The sequence below is a fragment of the Vespa velutina genome, chromosome 2, assembly GCF_912470025.1.
Source record: "Vespa velutina chromosome 2, iVesVel2.1, whole genome shotgun sequence".
NCBI classification, from domain to species: domain Eukaryota; kingdom Metazoa; phylum Arthropoda; class Insecta; order Hymenoptera; family Vespidae; genus Vespa; species Vespa velutina.
In genome coordinates, this window is record NC_062189.1 from 9,680,182 (window position 1) to 9,702,511 (window position 22,330).

At 30.4% G+C, this 22,330-nt stretch overlaps 1 protein-coding gene across 4 annotated transcripts in view; it reads left to right on the top strand.

The window, feature by feature from the left end:
* Positions 1-1,692: 1,692 nt before the first annotated feature.
* LOC124947130 (histamine H2 receptor-like) overlaps positions 1,693-22,330 on the top strand; it is a 29,395-nt gene continuing 8,757 nt past the window's right edge. The window contains exons 1-4 of one of the 4 annotated variants that reach the window (XM_047488853.1): positions 1,694-2,512; positions 4,326-4,931; positions 19,692-19,951; positions 22,084-22,300. In XM_047488853.1, coding sequence (XP_047344809.1) covers positions 19,699-19,951; positions 22,084-22,300 — 470 coding nt within the window. In that variant the 5' untranslated portion in view covers positions 1,694-2,512; positions 4,326-4,931; positions 19,692-19,698. Of the gene's footprint in view, positions 2,513-4,325; positions 4,932-19,691; positions 19,952-22,083; positions 22,301-22,330 lie in introns of all 4 variants that reach the window. The other 3 variants (XM_047488852.1, XM_047488854.1, XM_047488855.1) reach the window with 3 other exon arrangements.

The window sequence follows — 22,330 nt, forward strand, 5'->3', positions numbered from 1 at the left end:
ATAGCCATATGGTTGGGCGTTTAGACGCACCAATCATGATACACGCTACATAGTTGGCTATCCTGTGGGATATCCAATCGGATGCAAGCAATTAAGAAAATACAACACACGATGCACATTTGCACATGTGAATGTGTATATATATATGACTTTCTTCATCCTTTTTGCAACTTTTTTCAGTTCTACTATAGAGAATCGGGAAGTACATTTTGATGTTAACAATTTGTAAATATGCGATTAAAAAAGAAAAGTAAAACGACAAAGCATAATTAGTTGTTCCTCACTGTTTTTCACGGTTTTTATAAAATTGTTTAATAGATACATGTGAATAAAAAGGATGCTGCAATTCAATTTATGTTGAACAGTCCAAAATATTCCTGGACGGTATATTTTTGTTTATACATATATATATATGTGTGTGCGTGTGCGCGCGCATGCGTGCGTATGTGTATGTATGTGTGTATGTATGTATGTATGTATGTATGTATGCATGATATATGCATGATGTATGAAAGTACAAAAGTAATATTTTTACGCATTATATGAGTATCGATAGATCTACAAAAAAGTTTCTGATGAAATTATTGTTACTGTATCCTATTTGAATTATTATAAAATATGTTATAATTTTACTTACTAAGTGGAGTATAAATTTATTTTATTTTTTTTATTAATACTTTGAATAATTTGTCTAATTTGTATATGATATAGTAAAATAGAATTTTATCTTGATACACGCCACCTGAATGGGTTTCACAATGTTATGAGAATAATTTTGCTCGATTCGATGATATTATGTATGAAATGTTAGTATCACGAAGTTCTTTCGGTATTGAAGTATAAAACACATATTTACGAATATTGGTTCGAAGTCAAGAAATACCAACAGAAGTTGAAACAATACAAATTATTCTTGCTTCGAAGGATTTTCTTGTTGCTCGGTGTTTTTATGCAATTACACATGGAAGTATGGATTTATGTTAAATATTTTGCGTTAAAAACTCAACATTTAAATTGTATCCTCTTTATCAAAAAAGTATGCTTAGTAAAGTAATCGATAAAATACGTCTTTTATAATGATCATCTCAAGAAAACTACGTAAGAATCTCTCTAAACTCTACATATACTCGTTTATCATGTGTGTTCCTTGTATCTTATCTTATAAATAGTTCCTTCCTTCCTCATTCCTTATTTTTCGTTTTTATTGATGCAATTTTCCAGATATTCAAATACAAACTTTGAATCCTTACATCTTTGGACGTTGATTCCTCTCCCGATTTTCTTGCTTTTTCTTGATTGGTCAATCTATGTCGCTTAAGAATGTATAAAATGTATTGCTACTCTTAAAGCGAGCTTAGTCAACTTTTGTACTTTATCGAACCAAAGTAAAACCTTCAAATATTAATTTCATTTTAGGATATTCTGGAAACTTACATTTACTTTATTTCTCAGTTTGTTAATCGTATTCTTTAGGAACGAAATTAAAATTTATACATTTATACCCGAAAATTATGCTAATATATATTTATAGAATTTATAGCTTCGGCAAATTGACGCATCTTTATTACATTTTTAGATTGTACCTTGATTTATTTTTATTCCATGTCATTATGCAACGTAAATATGTTTTATTTATTTTTCTTTGAGCTAATAAGAATTTTCATTTATTAACTCTTGTTTTTCATTAAACTCTTTGTTAAGAATAGTCATACAAAAAAGACTAAAAATTTACAAATATAATTTCGTTTTACAATAGTCTATATATTATAAAAAAGAAGTAAGAAATGAAAAGTTGAAAAAGAAATCTAATAATTAAAATAGAGAAGAGGAATGACAGTGTACGCGGATGAACAAGAAGAATGAAGAGAAAATATTGATAAAAGAAAAAAAGAAGAAGAAGTAGAGGCGTAAGAGTGGGAAAGAAAAGCAAGTTTTGAAGAGCGCTTGCGCCCATTTAATGGAAACGTTGGTTCTCTCGGTCGTTGTCGGTGATCTTTCGCCGCCACCGCCGCCAACACTCGGATATTCAGCCGGTGTTCAGGCGTGTCGCCCACTTTGGGCTCAGTGAGCCGGTGTAGGAGCGCCGCGACGCCTAAAACAGCAGCTTTGACTCTACGCTGTCGTTGTCATCGTCATCGTCGTCATCGTCGTCTATATTTTCGTCATTGTCGTCCTCATCGGAAAGCGACCGTATCGACACTAACACTGTCATCGCAGTTGCCACCGCCTTTTCGTCGTCTTTCTCCTCATTTTCGTCTTTGTCGCCCTTGTCATCATGTTTGTCGTTCACACTTACATTTTGCACCCGATTTTCACGTTTTTATTGTTATCCTAACGCGTTGTCTTCGCCACGAAATCACCGCCACCAACACCATTACCACTACCAGCAGCCAATATCATCGCCGGGTTGTGTCTTACATCATCGTTTAGCCGATCATAAAAACGCGAAGCAGGTTACACATGCAATCATCATATTTGGTGTACCGCGAGCTGCCGACGGGGAGGTGATAGGGTGAGCAAAAGAGGGAAAATATATTTATGTATCGCGTACAGTTACAAAGAGAGAGGAAGGGGATTTGGATGGAAAGAGTAGCAGAGAAAATATTGGAATCTTTCTTATTTTTCTTCATTATATACCTATTTTTCTTTTATTTTCCATTCTGTCATCGTTACACATATCTCTTATTTAATGTTTACTCCGTATCAATGTCCCTATCTTGAGATGATCGGTTCACGTGTCTTGAGGTAATCAGCTCACGATGTGTGCTTCGTCTCTCATCGTGTTTTCGTGATGTTTTGAATTTAAACACATATAATTAGACAATACTTACTTTTCGAGAAGTGGGAAAACTTTGCATCTTGTAATTAGATGCAAACATAGGGATTAATCTTTTGCCACAAGAGATATACTAACCAATACACCATTTGTAAACTTCATTTGAAATGTTTCTAATATTGATTTATACAAAGAATTATAAATTTTCATGAGATGAAATTATCAATACATGTAAAATTATTCGATCAATGATTTAAAAAGACAGAAGGAGAAAGACGTTACAGCCATTGTACTCGTTTGACATTTACTTCATTGGCAGAATACACATTCGTACTAAAAGCATTGACTATCTCGTTCGCGTGACTTCACTCGTCTTCTTTCTCATCTAATCGCAATAAAAAATGAAACAAATATAAAAAAAGAAAAGAGAAAGAAAAAAGAGAGAGGGATGATAATGTGATCTTTTATGGTTCATGATTTTTTTCACGAAAAGCGCATCGTATATGATAATGTTCGAATAAATGAAAGGAATTTTATCTTTTTTTTTATGAAAGATTGTTGGTACATAAGCATAGTATAAAGCTATAAAAAATGATGTACATTAACCACATCTAATTAGTTCAGAACTAATTCAAAGAATTAGGCGTTTTCAAGATAACTAACGAATTGAATTAAAAACGTTATATAATTTGTTAATCTGTGAATAATTATTTCATTTTTATTTAAATGAAAAATACTCTATTCTATATTCATTCGGCATATCTATCAACTTTTAATTTTTAATTTTCTTTTCTTGAACGTATTTTGTCTGGAAGATATCGATCAGCTGAATACGTCAAATAAAGACAAAGAGAATAATAGTACCTGTTGATTCCAAGATATAATTCATTGACGCGCAAAGATTATATTATGATTTCTAATATGTTTGCTATCTTCCTGTTTCATTTTGTAACGATAGATACGTATTTACACTTTAGGAACAACGTTCGTAATCTTTGAGCGGTTTTTTGATTTCTTTTTTGATCTATCGAAAATTACAAATTTTAAAAGTGGAACTAAAACTTTCATAGTACTTGTTACATATGTCATCATAGTATATAGCTGTTTGTTAAAACTCGGGAATAAAGAGCGAAAGTTCATATATTATATGCTCGGTATAGCGAAGAAAAATTTCCGGACGTAATTCGTCACTAAAGAATAGTAGATTTTCAATAGATAAAGTATACTTTTCTGCGATCTGATTGAGTAATTTCAAATTAAACAAATGTTAATATCTAACTGAAACATGACATTTCCTTGTCCCCGAATGATGATTTGATAGGGTAGAACGAGCAAACGAGACTTTTAATAAAATATTTATTTTTATAAAGATTATCTGCTGCTATCATGCTATTCATCCGAAACGCGCTTATGAATATAATATTAAAATGATAATACAGCTGTGAAATTTATACACTTTTATGCATTAGTATGCATTAGTATGCAATAACTATTTAATTACAAAGATATTGTCATGAATTATTAAACATAAATTATTAAACTATTACAGAAGAACTTACGAATTATCTAAGATAATTAAAATTTGTAGCTTGGAGCATAGAAATGTGGACTCGTGGGAACTCGAAGATTAAACAATTCACATATATGCATATCTCACATACCAATGAAGTGTGATACTTCATTTATTCAATCGATAAATTATTGGCATTTGTGCATTAACGATGACAATTTTTCTTGTCAACACGTCGATTGTCACTGTCATTTTTTTGGATGTGTGGGAAGTTTCCTCATATGATCATCAAATTCACACAAAATTGGTGTGACATCAACGTTTTTCTTGCGTATACGAGAATGAGAGAAAGGAAAGTAAATATTTAATAACTAATTCGTAAAATGCAATGTGCGACCTGACCGGACTCTGGACCGACATTCAATCGGATTGTCCTGATCTACGCGTATGCTTCAAACACTTCAAACGTTCCGAACTTGGAAAATGCTCCGCTGGCGAAGCAACGTTGGGAGAAGGCGTATGATACACATCAATATTAAAGATCTCCATTCAATGATTTTATGGACCTGCCGATATCTTAATTCTTTGGCTTAAAAGAACACTCTGCCAGGTGAATCCGCAGTGATAACTACTTTGAAGTAAACGGTGAGTATTTTCCTTCTATTTACTATCGTTAATAAAATTCTATGATTACATTTCTAAATCATTTTTTTTTAAATCAAGACTGTAACGTAGTTTTATTTTATTTTAATGTAAAAAGGACGATCTCTCATCATTGTACCTAGTAAAACGTTTGTGTTCCATATAAACTTGAATAAGGCAATGATAATTGAATGATAATCTCACGTGCACCAATAAACAGAAACCCGGAGTAGGTTGATTTACGTTTGACAACAGGGAAATGGATCAAACATTATTCAATAATCTCTTTGGAGATTAAATCTGTCCCCTGTATCCTTTGACTCTTGCTTGCATCAATTTTCTTGCTTACGTCATAATGAATAATGAAATTCGATGAGTCATGGTTCGCTTAAGGACGCGAATATACTCGTATTGACATCAAAGAGAATTTGCCGTTATTATTAAGTCTACAGCACTACTATACGCAGTATGAGGAAGGTGTTCATCCCATTCAAGTACTGTAGCTTGACAGTTCGCTTTGCAAATGGATAGATATTTGAATTTTTCCATAATTCTTAAATTGGTAATGGATGTACCATTCGATTTTCCAATTTATATCGGTTACTTAAAAGAATTCATAATTTTAATTTTTAATGTTTAAACGATTTTATAGATACGTGTAAAGATAATATAAATATTTTGATATTTTTAATTGATCGAGAATGTTTATTTTCGATTTAATTCAATATTCTTCTGTTGATACAAATGAAGTTAATAAAATAGTTCGTAGATAAATACGTACGCGATATAGGAATTTGTGCGAGGGTGGAAAACGTTGGTTAAAATCCAAACACGTATATACATTGTTAGAATTCCCTTCTTGCAAGTTCATGCGGTTTAATATTTTACTTAATATCGTTGCGTAAATACGAAAAAAAATTTGGAATTACATATTTTATACTCCACGTAGGTTTATTTCGTCATCTATTCTCTCTTTTTTTTCTCTCTCTCTCTATCTTTCTCACACTCTCTCTCTCTCTCTCTCTCTCTCTCTTCCTCTCTCTATTCTTCTCTTTTTCATTTCCCCTTTGTAGACCGTCAAATCTGACCGAAAACAATAAGATGTACCTGTCTTTCTCTTGGACATTATATGATCACTAATGATACGATTCACGTATGTGAATGTGAGTAGATTATGAAGCGAACTACAAACACACACACATATGTATAATAAACTTGCAATTTTTTTTAATCGCTGGTTACTATTGACTCGTGTTTAATTGCTTCCGTATCTTACTTTCCATTAGAAAGCAATCAAAGAAATTTTGTAATACGTCATTAATATGAGCGATTTCACACCATTTTTCTATTATATTTTTATATATAAATTATTTATCTATACATTTTTATTATTCTAATGATAACATTCTTATTTGAAATAATTTCTTTTATTTTTTTGGTCTTCTGAAAGAGTGATCGTACGTTAGGAAATGTACTGGTGGTACGATCAATAAAAGATAGAAATTAGATCATAAGAGTAAAAAAATAAAGAATTTGAGTTCCAACATTCGATTATCGGCACCCTTACAAAGATTGATCCAATTTAGCTGTTTTTTTCATCATGAAAGCATCGTTACGAAAAAAGAAGCTGCTAATGCAATTCGTCATGCGCCTTCTTTCAACAATTCTTTACATTTCTCACTGAATAACATTGGTATCTACGGATGGCAGATTAATTCGAACACAAATTCGCGAAATCAATGGATAAAATAAAACCAATAGATCTTCATCTTTTTCTTCTCCAATGATTCGCCGCGAATTCATTAAAGGCTAGTAATATTTTTAAAAATGTTATTGCAAAAGTCACAATTTATATATATCTACGTATGCCTAATAACATGGTAGACAACTTATGAAACACGATAGCGTTAATCCACTGGATTAAATCACGCTAGCCGTAAAGTTAAGCCAGAATAGTAAAATAATAGAAAAGTTACAGCGCTCTACCGTCGAGTGACCATCTGAATAAGAGATTAAATTACACGCTATGCGTTTCTGAGATAGAAGATCGTAAAGGAGAGAAAAGTCTTTGAAAATTGATAAACTTCTATGTGCGATTGCTTCACGAATAATTTTTGGTTATGCCGATAACGAATTGTACTTTTAAAATAGATACATAGATAAGAATATATATCTACGTGTACAGATACATATATGATATAATATGTATAAAGTAGGTATGTAAATAATATATATATATATATATATATATATATATGGTACTTCGCAGTCCCCTTTGTCGCATAACACGGAGGACAAGACACACGAACAAAGAAGTGACCTTTGAATGCGTTCATACGCATTGGCGTCCACCTGCGACCCCCTGATGCGTTAACTTCCGTCGCGACGTTTTTAACATATTCAAGCGAGTTCAAGCTTCCTTTCAAATGCTTTACCGACTCGCACAAATCCCATATGTGTTCTCTCTTCCTCGATGTTTTCACATACATTATCAAAAAAAAAGAAAAGAAGAATAGTAAAAAAGCAGTCTCTCTTTGGAAATTTCTGACTCAGAGCCAAATGCATAACTCTATTCTCTTGTTCTTCCAATAAAAACATAAATTAAGAGAGATTTTTCTTATCAGAATGGCTAATAGTACTTCCGCAACATTTGGTATTATCTGATAGATATAATATATTAATTAATATATATTAGTAACTTGATATATATTAATATTTATTACACTTACATCTTAGACTAATAATATTATTTCCTCTATTTCTATTTTATAAGAGGAAATATCATTTTTTAAGATATAATGATATTCATATGTTGGAGACATTAATTGTAACAAATAAAATATAATAATATAGACTATTACATACAACAAAGATAAATATAAAACATAAGGCGTTTGACAAAAAAACGTCGATCACCAGAGAATTGTTCTATTATGGTAAAACATATACATAAAAAATATTAGAATTTGTACAATTAGTAGTATTAGTACAAATTCTAATAGTTACATAAATTGAGAACCATGAGTAATCTAATTATAAAAACACATAGATGACAGAAGACATATGGAAAAGAAAATACAACAAACAAACATCACTTTGACGTACTCGATATACTTGGACGTTTAATTTGAAAGTTAAAACATTTTCGCGTTTCGATCGTGTAAGGTCTATATTGTACATCTTTTCTTCAGTCATCGTAAAAATGTACTTTAAAATAACGCGACGTCAAGCGGACAAACTGCTTTCGTCGTAGTTTCGAGTGCTCATTAAAAGCGACGAGCCTCCATGGAGCCTTATCGTTTCCAACCGGCGGGATCTTCGTTAGAAGTACTCAGCCATTCTTACAATCGTTCCCGATACGCGCTTACGATGCAAATCTTGAACCTTATTGTCCTCCTTCGACATTCTACTATGTTTCGTCGATGGCATGGACAATGTTAACCTTTGAAAGTGTAAAATACTTGTTCGTCTTATGTGCTTATATTCGATATAAGCACATATAAGTGTGTATAAGCACTTATGTACTTACTAACGTGCATATACAAATTATAGTTAATTAATTGAACTTGTATAACAGAAGCACATACCGATGCTCAAAAAGTGAAATGTCCTATGTGATAATGTTAAATTCGCGAAGCCATGTCTGATTTTCATGCCTTTTATAGATAATGTACTTTTTGAATTTTTGCGGTTTGAATTAATGATAAATGATAAAATTTCTTCAGCGTTGATCAATTGGATTCACTGATTTCGACGAAGTATATCTACTCACGAAAGAGAATCTCAATCATATATACAGTAATCAATGTTATATCTTTATTACAGCATCTACTACATTAAGAAAAAGGGTTATTTATTATAGGGTTAAGAAAACAATTTTTAAATAGCTAGTGTAATAAATATTCTGTTTGTTCATTAACTTCGCGTGCTTAAAGGCAATTAATTATTGGAGTACACTTATAACAAGTAATTATTACCTGTGAATTCCTGAGACAGAATCAACATCACAGTAGATTGCGTGTTGTATATGAAAAGAAATTAAATTGACAAAAAATTTAAATGTATGTATATATATGTACTCTTTTGCATTTATATACACATGTATTAGAAGTCTTATCAAGAAAAACTAATTATTTAATTTATTTTACTCTACACTGGTCGACTTCTGACAAAAATAAATATAAAACTATACAATCAATAATTATGATCTTATCAAGATATATTTTATTCCGAGTGAGATAAAAATCTATCTTATTAATTTGATATAAAACTATACAATTTATTTTACTCTACACTGATCGCGAAGATAAATATAAAACTAGACAATCAATAATTGTGATCTTATCAAGACACAGTCTATTTATACAGTGAAATAAAAATCTATTTTATTAATTGTAGTCTCAAATATAGATGCAATTATATGATGTCAAATTTTATAATACGTTGTGTGATCGAAGAGAGAAAAAAGCAACGCACCCTATCGCAAACTCAGACCATAGATATTTTTAGTGGTCCTTCATGACGCAATCGCGTTAAATGACGCGGTAAGTAAACCTAACGGGGTTGGAAGATCAATGTGATATTCATCAAAATCCATAATGCCATTTTGTGAAGTTATTGTGATTTTCATTTGTATTATTAAATACATCGATATTATTCGTCACTGATGCTTTATTGAAAGAAGAAAAAAGAGAAAACAAGAGTGAACAGAAATAAAAGAGATAACGAGTCTGATCATGATTTTTCGTTTATTAAACTTAAGTTTAATTTTGGTGTTTAAAATTTGTTGGTGATATTTTTAGTATATATAATGAACCATATTGTGTAATTAATTTCATTTATTTTTAGATTTGAAAAATATGTAATTAAAAAACAACACAAAGAATATATCACGATTCGTTTTAATGTTCTTCTACATAAATTATGTAAGTTAATCAAATTTTAAGTAGTTAATGATGCAGAAGTACACTTTTCAAAGAACCAACTTTCAATTTTCAACTTAACCAACTTACACGATTCATTATACAAATATGTCACATCTCCAAGATATTTTGTCTCGAAGACTGATCGTAATTGGAAATTTTGCGTTTTCAAGTTACTCGAGCGATAAAAATTGTATTTTATCGCTTGAAGACGTTTTTACGATGTACCTCGTCAAATATAAATATTTTCAAAAACTTTCCTTTTAAGTTAGCTCGAAACTTTTCTAAAGTGGTATTTATACTTGATATGATATCAATCTGAATGACTGAAATATTACCTTTCGATTACCTCTGTTGATTCAACAAAAATTTCAGCTATTATATCTGGATCTTTCGGATCTTAGTTTTACCCGAATTTTCATATGTTACGGCGTACCTTAGAAAGATTTCTTTCGTTTTGGAAAATAGTCGAGTTTTTTAAATCGAAGAAAAGTAATTAATAACCACGATGACAATGCGAAATGTTTGAGGTATCGATGACGACTTAATTTTATTTCTACAAAAGGGTGACTTACCCCGGTAGGGTCGGTGGTAGTTATCGTTGGATCCCCGGCAAACTCTCTAATCGATACAGCTTCTCTCTATGTCCCGGCTCACGCTCTCTTTCCATTGGCGCTGATACCAGCAATGCGTGAGTGACTGTGTGATTTTTTCAATTGCTATTTCCTATGATAGAACGAATGATGTAAATTAGTAAAGCTATACCAAACGGACGGTCTGACCTACATTCATTACTTCAGACAAACGAATGTGCTGCTACTCGCCAGGATATTTGTCTTGCCAATTAAGGAGTTCCTTCGTCCATTTGATATGAATCTATTCAAATTTCCAAATATTTTCTTTTATTTTTAATACGTTATACTTACGTATTTTTTTTTGCTTTATAGTATGCAATCATATTATGTTTAATCCGTTGCGTAAAACCGTAAAACCGTAAATTTTATGTGAGTATGTATATATGTATATATGCAATACATAAATATACTACTTATGTAGCCAGATTGTGCACCACGTACTGATCGGATTAATTTCTTTGTAAAGGAAATAGAAAAGATTGACGGTTGTTGAATTCGTTTTGAAAGGTAATGTCGTGATGAAATATAAACATTGTGAAAATTTCTTTTTGTATACGCGCAAGTATTTATGTTTTTACTATCTTTTGATCTATTTTCGCGGCTCGCTTTGATACCGTATGCCCACATAATAATATTTACGCGTAATACGAAACGTTTGACGATAGTTTTCGTATAATGATTATCGTTCGTAACGAGAACGTCCTATCAAGTTTATTGATATCGATATCAAACACTAAATGCTTTCAATATTTTAATTTTCGATAAACAACGAATCTGTAAATCGGTTGAACTCAACAACGAAATTGTCTACGACAATAATATAAATAATAAAATTAATAGACTTTTATCAATTCATATATCGAATTTGATTACATAATCGTGGTTACGATAGCATTACGAACAAAAAAGCATTTTCTTCTATTCAATTGCGTCGCATACACTATTCTCAATAATGGTTCTGCGAAATGGTTCAACAGATAATAACAAGCAATGCAAAGATCATATATTGTATGTATGTATACGGCGCAGCCACTGGACAAGGTTTGTGAGGAAATGGGAGATACTCCTCTATCTTCTATTGAACGCTTGATTTTGCAACGTTAAACGCAAATTAAAATTCAAGTTTCTTTTAAGCTTGTAGTAAAGTATTTTCATAATAATACGATATACTCGTAAAATACCATGATATATACCGTATTAGGTATCATAAAGCAAACTGAAAATTCAAATGTTGTACTCATATATATCTACATACGCACATTGGCTTCAACTATTTTTACACTTGTTCAAACTAGATTTATTTTTTTTCAGAGTTAGCAATGCAAATTTATGCGATGTACAATCTAATTTTTAAATAAAAAAGAATTAAACTTTTAGCTGACATTGAATATAACCCAGATAACCAATTATTATCATCTGTAGAAGTATTTGGAAAAATCACGCTAACAATTCGGAAAAATAAGTTCAGAAACTGCATTTTACAATTTTTTTTAATATAACAGTTTCAAATATACGTAAGTTTTTTTTCATTGGTTTGACTCATCGATATTCTTTCCTTCTTTCTCTGAGCGAAATAATGATTCCTTATTTTATGGAAAAGTGGAATAAACCTTCTTAAATTTATTACCATTTGCGACATTCAAAACAATCAGTGTGAGATCCGTTGGTGGAAATACGGAAACAATAATACAGTATTAAAATAGTAATACCATTCAAAAAATATCTTTCTTCGTGATGTGAGCTCGGTTTGAAATGAGGTTTAACGTTTAAACGTTCTTTTCTAATTAAATTTAATATTTAATCGTAGTCTTACTTTCTTTTTTCTCTTTTGTCTGTATCAGTTTATATGAAAAAACTACCTTCGTGCTGAAATACAACTAATAAAAGATCAATATTATTTTTTTCATTTTTCATTTAAGGATTCTTCTCAAAAGTATAATAATACGTAATAAAATACTTCTTTTTTTAAACAATCATTTTTCATTTTAATATTTTGTGATTAGTAACTCTCTTTCATCACATTAATTAAAATTAAAATGCATTGCATTCTAAAATGTAATTTTCAAAAGGCGATGCTACGTGCTACTCCAAAAAAGACGTAACGCTAATGTATATAACGAGCCATCTACTTTAATCCAGATTTTAATTGGAACACGTTTTTCGACCATTTAGCTAATTTAATTACGAACATTTGAAAATATTTCTTGTTCTTCGTTAATTACAAAAATTTGTCTTTGAAACAAAGAGCATACTAACCTTTTAGTACTTAACCACGATCTCCTTCATTCTAGTTTCTTTATAAGAATCCTTTCTTTTACTAATTTTCAATAAATCTCCGAAGATTTAAGAATATAATCTGAAACTTTTAATCTGTAACTTCGAAGAAATATATAAACAAATTTTTATAGAAATTATTTTTACTCAATCCGTGTAAAAAATAATCTGTAAATTAACGAAACATACGTATCTGGCTTTTTCGTTAGATAAGGTTATTTTATGGAAAGCAATCAGGTTGCAATTATAAAAGAATTTTTTGGTACATTCTCGTGAAATATGGTAATTTGCATTCAACTCTCTCCTCTAGTTAATTTTACCTCGTTTGTCCAAGAAGAAACGATTGCTTTTAATATCTCTCCTTTAGATTGATTAAATATGAATAGAGTATTAAATATGAATACAATAATGTAATATCACATATTTCCATATTTCGAAATAAGAAATACTTGTTTTTCTGAATCTTTTTTACAGTGAATGGTAGACATGAAAATGTTTTTGTGACCTCAGTGTTATAAGAGTTTATTGATAAGAGTTTAAAAGGGGTCCAAACGAATAATTCATGAAATGAAATTGTTTTAAATTTATAAGCTCGACGGTCGTGCGTAATGTAAACGTGATATTAGATTACGCGAAGTAGCTTTATCCTCGTTGGATGTCGTAACGAAATAAAATCATTTTCATCCAAGCGACCAATATCGGTCATACAACAATGAAGAGCGTATCTATATACGATCGATATTATTTACAATCGATTGATATTCTTTATAAAGAAATATTAACTCATTTATATCGAAAAATTATTTAGAAGATATTTTAATTTAAATATTGCTAAATAACTATGTACGCATTTACTAATGTATAATAAGAATAATAATAAATAAATACAAATAATAAAAGAAAGTAACAGTTTCTTAGCAAAATTTAAATCAAAATATCTCCTAAAATATTAATTTTTCGACATACATGGATATTGGACTTTCTTATAAAGAATATCGAGCTGCATCGACTAATGTATCAAATAATATATGATTCCATTTAAGAAAAACAAACTTGACCTTCATCTGATTTTTACGCGTTCACAGACACAAAACTAAATAATGTCAGAATATCCCTCAAAGTCATTCAACTTTTATTTGGAACATGTTTCACTACGGATAATAATAATGATAAATATATCGAATAAAAGTATCATGAACCATTAAAAAGAGCAGTGATATTTTTTTTGTCGCATCGACAAAGTTGTCCATGTGATGCAACAAAAAACAAACTAGTTGGAATTTCGAACATTGCAACCGACAAATATTTACATTTGTCGCATCACACGCATTGTCAATTTGGACGCAATAAAATGTGCCTTGTTTGTTTATTGTCGTATTGGTCGGTTGCTTGAACAACAACTATTTCATTGTCGTACGACATTCATTTAAGACATAGAGTTACGCTACTTATATTGTTCTCATTATCATGTATCGAAGAATTATGTCGGGTGATTATTCAATAAACTCATTATGAACCTGAAATTTAGTTACTTGAAAATCGGATTAATTGCTACTAATAGTCAACCAGTGAGAATGCAAGAGAGACATGTTGCGAGTTCAATATCTCGTTTACGATAGTTTATCCTAACGAGGATAATATGCACAAACGATATGCCAATCAAATGGATTAAATTGATCAGACTTTAATTCGAATGAAATCCTCATCCTTGTTGTCGTAACTACCTGTTTATTATCACGATATTTTACAAGAATATATACTCTTTCTATTATTCAAAAGATCTTTTCAAACTACTTTAAATTTATTCGAATCTAATGTTGCAGATTGAACGTTTAATTATGGCAATTATTTTTTACCTCGATTTAACAAAATTATGAACAATATTAATAGTCTCACCTTTTTCTTATTTCTCAAGAGAACTAACGAGGAAATTATATTTCTTGTTATGAATCCTCTTTCTGGGTATTAGATAATTCTCTCAATGATTCATTTGATGTTTCGAACAAACACGAACAAAGCAAATATTTCGGTGAATTTGCTTCGTTGAATTTTCTTTATTGAATTATCTGTCCACTTATACGTAAATGGGGTAAGTGTATTTATCTACCATCATTCATGGATTTTATCTTGTAATAGAGCTGTGGTTTATTAATATTTGCGAAAGATATTATTATAACAAATTTCTAATACATAAACAAGCTACCAGAACGTTAACATTCATGTTTCATTCAAGATCAAAAGATGATATAATACAGCTAGATTAGCGTAAAAATCGATTAACATTTTTGTTATCGTGACGTTCATTCTTCATCTCGTTTATTTTGTTTGCATAAATTTATTATATATCGAAGTTGTTTTCTACATAAGAACATATATTGATAATTAAAAGTATTGATTTAATAATTTACGATAAAAATCCAGAAATTAACCTGCGTGCGTTCTGTCATGGAATATATGAGCGTGCATGCACTTGGTGACCAAACACACGGGCAACTCACTGGTCACTATGACCAATGAAATACATTGCAGATATTCACACTATAAGTAATTTTCTTAGAAATCAAACATTGGCGAATATAATCTTTAAAGGTTCCGAGACGATCGTCTGTGACTAATTCACCACTAAAACTAGACATTAGGATACTGATAAATTCAAGTCACCGAATTTAGTCTTGAGTGTTTTAGGTTAAGTTTTGTCGCCTAGTTTTTTGGTTTTTTTCTCAATCTGGTGACTGTGACTGGTCAACAGTGTACACACAATTTTATGATACGATAAATATGGATTTCTTCTCATATGATAGTTTTTATTTCCACCGAGCTTGTATATTATATATTATCATTTAAACGACAGGAGGAGATTAGAAAGACAGATTAGAAAGATTGAGAGGACCGAGGAAAAATATTTTTAAAAATAAAAAATAATTTAGATAACATAATAAATATATTAAGATTATAAACATAAAGACAACAAACTTATCGATCTTAAATTAAAATTATTATTATCGATCTTATTATTAATGTGCTTGTGCTATGACGTGGTTCATTAAAGCAATAAAAATTTAGATTTATAAGTAAGTATGTACATAATATCAAAAACAAGAGTAACAATAGTCTATTCATCCTTCTACGCTCTCTATTTTGCGTAAAACAATGGCAACTTACTTTCGACCGCTGCCAGTCGGATGTCTTTCGATAAATATATTAATCACTTTTTCGTTTCCTCTTCTCTCTTATTCTCAGTAGATATATTCTTTCTTTTTTTTAAATACGACGACAAAAAGTTGAAAATTGTTAAATACACTTAAAAACTATTTTCAAAAGTAAAAAGAAAGAATTCAAAAAATCGTTTATATTTTCGAGGCTGTTAAGAAGAATATCTTGTATTTGAAGAGAGTAGAAAATATTATTATATAATATATATTTAATTAAAATATATATATATATATTATATATAATTATTAAATATGTATTATTATTATATTAGGTGGACCGGAAAGTAATATCGTTTCTGCGCATGTCGATATTTGATTGTGATTAAAAATAAAAACTTGTTAATAATTTATTCGTTTGAATTTAATTTAAGAAAGCGACATTACTTTCCGGCCCCCCTAATATATATTAAAGTATACTATTATTGAAAAGCAAATAGAAAATATTAATTGGTATTTATCTGAATTCTTTATTTTCAAAACGTCTTTTCGTGTTCTTTCCATCGCGTTATGAAAATGTATCCTTTATTATACACATAATAAGACCGGTCAACTTTGTTATTCCTTATGAAAATCAAATATGTGCCTTTTCTTTTATCTCCAACGAATGTTAGTCCTTTCTAACCTTTCAAATTGCTCGTTCTAAAGCCGACTATATGTCTTCGCGAAATTGTCTTCGAGAAAATGTTAATCCTCTCTTTTTTCATTTCTTACCGTGGGTTTCAAGTTTCACACTTTTCAAAAACGTTGTTTCTTTTAAACGAAAAATCTACTTTGGCGCTTTCTGAAGATATTCCTTTACTAACCGTTGCGACAAATAACGCATCATTCAGTAAAATGATATTTTTCAAGCAAGACATCAACAAAATTTTTCATCCTCAACAATCAAGAGTTGGTAAAGATGGCGCCGATTGTTGATGTACTTTATTAATGTCCACTTTCGAGAAATAAGAATATTAGTCTATTTTATTATTATTGCTAATAACTCTCAATATATTCTTCGAACTAACTAGTAGATTAAACGAAGCATCGGTAAATTATCGTTATCGGATAGTTAGCAATTAACGAAAGTACCCATTCGTCGAACAGTCAAATAAGCTGTTAATAGGTGAGCAAACAACAATAAATTATCGGTACAGTATGATAGCGATTTTTAGTTTATATACACCACTTCTATTTTTCATTATTCACTTATTTTCTTTTTTTAAATAAAGTATTGCCCGCTATAAACAAAAGATACAGTTAAAATTGCATTAAACAACTCTCTAGAATACTCTAAAAATTTTAATTTGTTTATAAAAAATAACAATAATTATTTTTAATCTATCGCTCCTTTAAGTAAATATAACATCGCCTTTATCTTTTACAAAAAAGTTTGCTTTCGTTGTAAACTATTGTCATTCAGTATTTGCGATAATATCATTCGCAGATGAAGGCCAGTAAATAATTATTCTTTGTCAACAGAATTACTAACATCGAAAATTGGCATTAAAATTGTGCAAAGTGTTGATGTAGCGCACGCATAACAATGCAGAATGGAGACTTTGATAGGCAAAGGTCAATTGCCTGAAATTAATATTGCCCTTGTTGCAAATTTTTTTTTTTCGATTTTACCTAAAATTATATTTCATTACTTTTAATAGATCAAAGAATATAATTCGTCTAAATTCTATTATTTTTCAAAATATTAAAATTCTAGAAGCTTATTTCAAAAATTTTCGAAAAAATACAGAAAGAGTAAAGAATTTTCTAGAATATTTTGTCAATCATGCAAGACATTGCCTTTCTTTAAAAGTGACGAACCGTAATAACAGTATAGTATTATCTCTGTGTCAGTTTTGAAGAACTTTTTCGTTCTTATAGCCACGAAAACGGTATCGTCTTTCTCATGAAATCTCGCTTGGATGACTTCTTACACTTCTATGCCTTTAAGGTCTCTTAACGCTCTAGAGACATTATCTTTCTCTCTCTTTCTTTTTCTCTCTTGCTCTCTCAAAAACTTCCACGTGGTGTTTCACGATATCGCGTAACGTGATGACCTGCGAAATATTTGTTACTACATTTTATTATACGTGAGTGTCCGTCTACCTTTCACTTTGCTCACCCTACCCATTTGTCAACTTTTTTCGATCAATTTTTTATTTTATTATCCATTATGTTTCTGGCTACATTCGATCGTTTCTCTTCTTCTCGATTTACAATGTAGCACTTTGTGATACGACTGACGGGTAAAATTTCACTAAAATATTCTTATGGAAGAGACGATTTTAACGATCTAAAATTAGCACTACGTATATAAATAGATATGTAAATGTATAGATCTAAAAATGAAACTTTTTTCTTTTTGTCAAGGTGTTAAGAAAATCAAGACGATTATCTGTTCCAAAAACAATACAGCGAAGTTAAGAGATGATCAATGTTATTATCGTTGTAAAGTACCGCGTGATGCTTTTCCAGATATTCGTGTAAAAAGGAAAGAAAGAGTGAAGATGTTAAAGAAGGCTCACTAGTTGCTCTCTTATGTTGTCCAACATCGATCCCACGAAACACAATTTCATAGCAATACAAAAATTAAACTACATATTGCGGTATTTTCTCACGCATTCTAAAGCGAGACCACTGACGACTGTATTCTTTACCGTGAATGTAACTTAATATAATAGATTTTTGTTTAAAGTAAAAAGAATCTTTCTCGTGTGACGAACGATTGTCACTCGTTTTCTTCCAAAAATAAGTAGATACGTTCATATATATTTAAAAACATCTATTTATTATTCTAATTCATTCTATTGTTTCTTAATAATTTTATATGATATAATTTCACAATAATATAAGTCTTCTTTTTTCTTACATTTTTTCTTTCCTTCAAGTTATTTCATTCTTCATATTTTGCTTAGCTTCCGCTTTCGTATAAATTAGGAGTCAAAAATAAGAACAAGTGGTTTCAATCAATAACTTAGACTTATTAGCTGCGTTCTTGTCACATAATCTTCAAAGGTTTAATAGTCCAAGCGTTTAATAATTTCATGATATAGTGAATCTCTTCGTTTTCTTTCGTGACATATTTCATACTTAGCTCAATCAAAATTAATATACCAAGAATAACGTAACGATTTTATTGTAACTTATAATCGATCAATTTTTTTATATAACCACAAGGAGTGTCTATTGCAATCATTATCACGAAAAGCGTTGACTTACTATAATTTCAAATAGAAATGAAAATTTTCAATTCAGTTTGAAGTTCTGCGTAAATCATGACTTTTTCTAAATTTTGGTGTATAAATTTGTTTTAAATAAAGCAAGAAATTGACTGAACGAAATATAACAAAATCTTAAACATAATACACATTGCATCGGAATTTTACAAAATATTTGTAAAACGTTAAGATGTTTGTAATTTCAAATAAAAAACAAATTGCCCGATTTGCTTTATCATGACGTCCATTTTAGTGTTACACAAACATTTTAATATTAAAATATAATATAATTTATCTAATGCATAAAAGTGAAACAAAGAAAATGAGTGTAATTATTATTCAGTTAATAACATAAACACATAATGATAATGCGTAAAATCATCACAATGATATTCTTTTCAAAAGAATTTAGGAAATAAAAACAGACAGGAATGCAAAAAGACAAAATTTTTTAAAATGATGTAGTGCCCTGACCGAACTAAACGTTAAAAACGGTCTGGATAATGTTATTTAATTTTATTAGTTCCAGAATGAACGTAACAACAGCAGCCCACGGTGCTGCGAGTACCCTTGCCGAGTTTGTAGGCCTCGAGGAAAACGTAAGAATGGATAAAAGTGGCGGTATTATGGACGGAGACCTTGGCGTCTCACCAGTCACCCTATCACCAGCTTGGTCCAGAGTCGCCCGGCTTCTTTTACTGGCTTCTCTTGCGGTTGGTGGAAGTGTCGGCAATGTCTTCATGATATCCGCAATAGTTGTCGAAGATCAATTGAAAAAACGAGGTAAATCCATCTTCCTTCTAATCATAACATTGCCAAATGTTCCATTTTTCTTCCTTTAAAGAGATCAGAAAGGAACTACAAGATGCATTTGTGTCGCTTGCTTCTGTTTTTCTCCTTTTGATCAGCTGAAAAGATTTATCAACATATTCTTTGGAAAAAACTCACAAGAGCCCCTTTTAATATTTTCGTGGATCACGTTAGAGGCATATATACTCTCAACGTAGCTGATTCCACAAGAAAATTATATTTTGAGTATCATTATTTTGCTGGCAATAAACATGCAAATAAGATGCCTCCACTTTCACTACTACCTTCTCAGATTTTTATTTGAGTTCTCCCGACAAACTTAATCATTCTTATTGCATTATATTATTATATATTTACATTAATATTATTGTAATGTATTTATTCATTTTTTTTTTTATTGAAAAGAATAGCTAATCGAGAGGACTGTAAATTACATGAACGATGTTTACAAAAAAATATAAAACTAGATGTTTCTTCTAAAACTATCAATATTTCTCTTTCGCCAATATGAAATAACCTCTTTTAAAAATTTTATTTATTTCCTAAAGATTTGAATTCGTCAATTTAACAAATAACAGCCAATAGGAAGCCACAGACTCGCATTGAACGTAGCTCGATCCTTGCAATGATCCTCGAAGAAAATCGATAGCCAACAAAAAAAGCTCGTAATTGAAGAGGTTTCAGAAGGAATCAATTTCAATGGAAACTCATATATAGCTTTAAGACTTTTTTTTTCTTGAGACCGGGCTAATATAAATTAACCAAGATATAAACCTTGGATCTGTCAATTTAATTAAGGAATGTGCGATTGTAATATTTTTTCTTCGAATGCATTTGATAGAACACAAGTAAACCTTCAAGTTTATTAGCCGTTTAATGTTTAATATAATGCTATTAATTATAAAGATTTATTTAATTTATCTCATTTAATCAAAATGAGAATTGATTGATTATAATCCTTGCTTTTTATAACGAAAATCATAAAGATTACATATATGATTTGGAACGTTCATTCCAAAATATTAAATTAACGGTTAAACATAAATTGGCTCCATTATCAAAATGCAGACGACAGTTCATAAAAAGTCATATATAACAGTCTAGGATATCACGATAGGATCATTTTGAGAACAATTTTTCTATGTATGTATGTATGTATGTATGTATGTATGTATATATATATATATATATATATATATATATATGTATATATATATATACATATACATACGTATATATATATATATATATATATATTATTTGAATATATTAACATATAAATATTCCAATATATATATACTCTCTTTCTCGTTCTTAATGAGAAGACGAGGCCACGAGTAAAACAAAAGTTAAACTATTTCTGTTTTCTTTAACGACATTCAAAGAGAATTTATTGTCAGTGGAAACCAATTCTGAACGAAATGGCAAATTTGTAAAGAGAGCTAACGTTCAATTTACACTTTCGAATAGGACGTTCATTATATATTCCTTTGTCCTTCATTTTTTGTCTCTCTTGTCTACCTCCGCTAATCACGTTCTCTACCAAACGGTTCAATTCATTATCAAACTTATTAAGCATGCAAAGTCTAGGCAATTGCATACTCGCTGCTACTATCGCTGATTATCTATATTGCGAAAAGGAAACGTAATCGCTTTATATTTCGCTATATTTTCTACATATATAAATAACTTCGTTAAGGAGCAAAATTCGTTTCTACTTCAAAGTCGGATCCGTCGACTTATGTTATCGGAATTTTCCTCGCATCTGCGTTATTTCAACAGAGAGGAATAGAAGAGAAAAAACACGTCAAAAGACTTCTTGCTGATTTTTGAAACATTTGTTACCATCACCGCTTTTAACGAGTATAATAGTAGTAAATTAATTGCAGGAAGGATTTGTCTTTATTAAAATATTTGTTATTCTGAAAGTTCCCTAAACATTAAGAAAATGAATTTTATTCGCATCCAAGCTCCTCCAGGAATAAGAATAATAATTTCTAAAAATTCTTTCTTACAAAAATTACTTTATTTATTACAAGTAGATCTTAGAATTTTAATTAGTGACAAAATCAGGAAAAAAAGCCAATTTGAATCGCATATTTCAGGAAATGCGTTTCTAGTAAACGTTGCTTTGGCGGACCTATTGGTGACCGGCCTTGTAATACCGGTGTCCGTTATCGTGATCCTGGCAGGACACGAAGAATCTTTAAGCACCTGCCGCTTTGAATGGACTCTCGAAGCGCTTTGCTTTCTGGTCACCGTGCTAACTTTGACCACGATAGCAGCCGAGAATTACGCTCGCCTTTGTTTACCCCCTGAAAGGTAAGCACTAATGAAAATCACCAAACACAA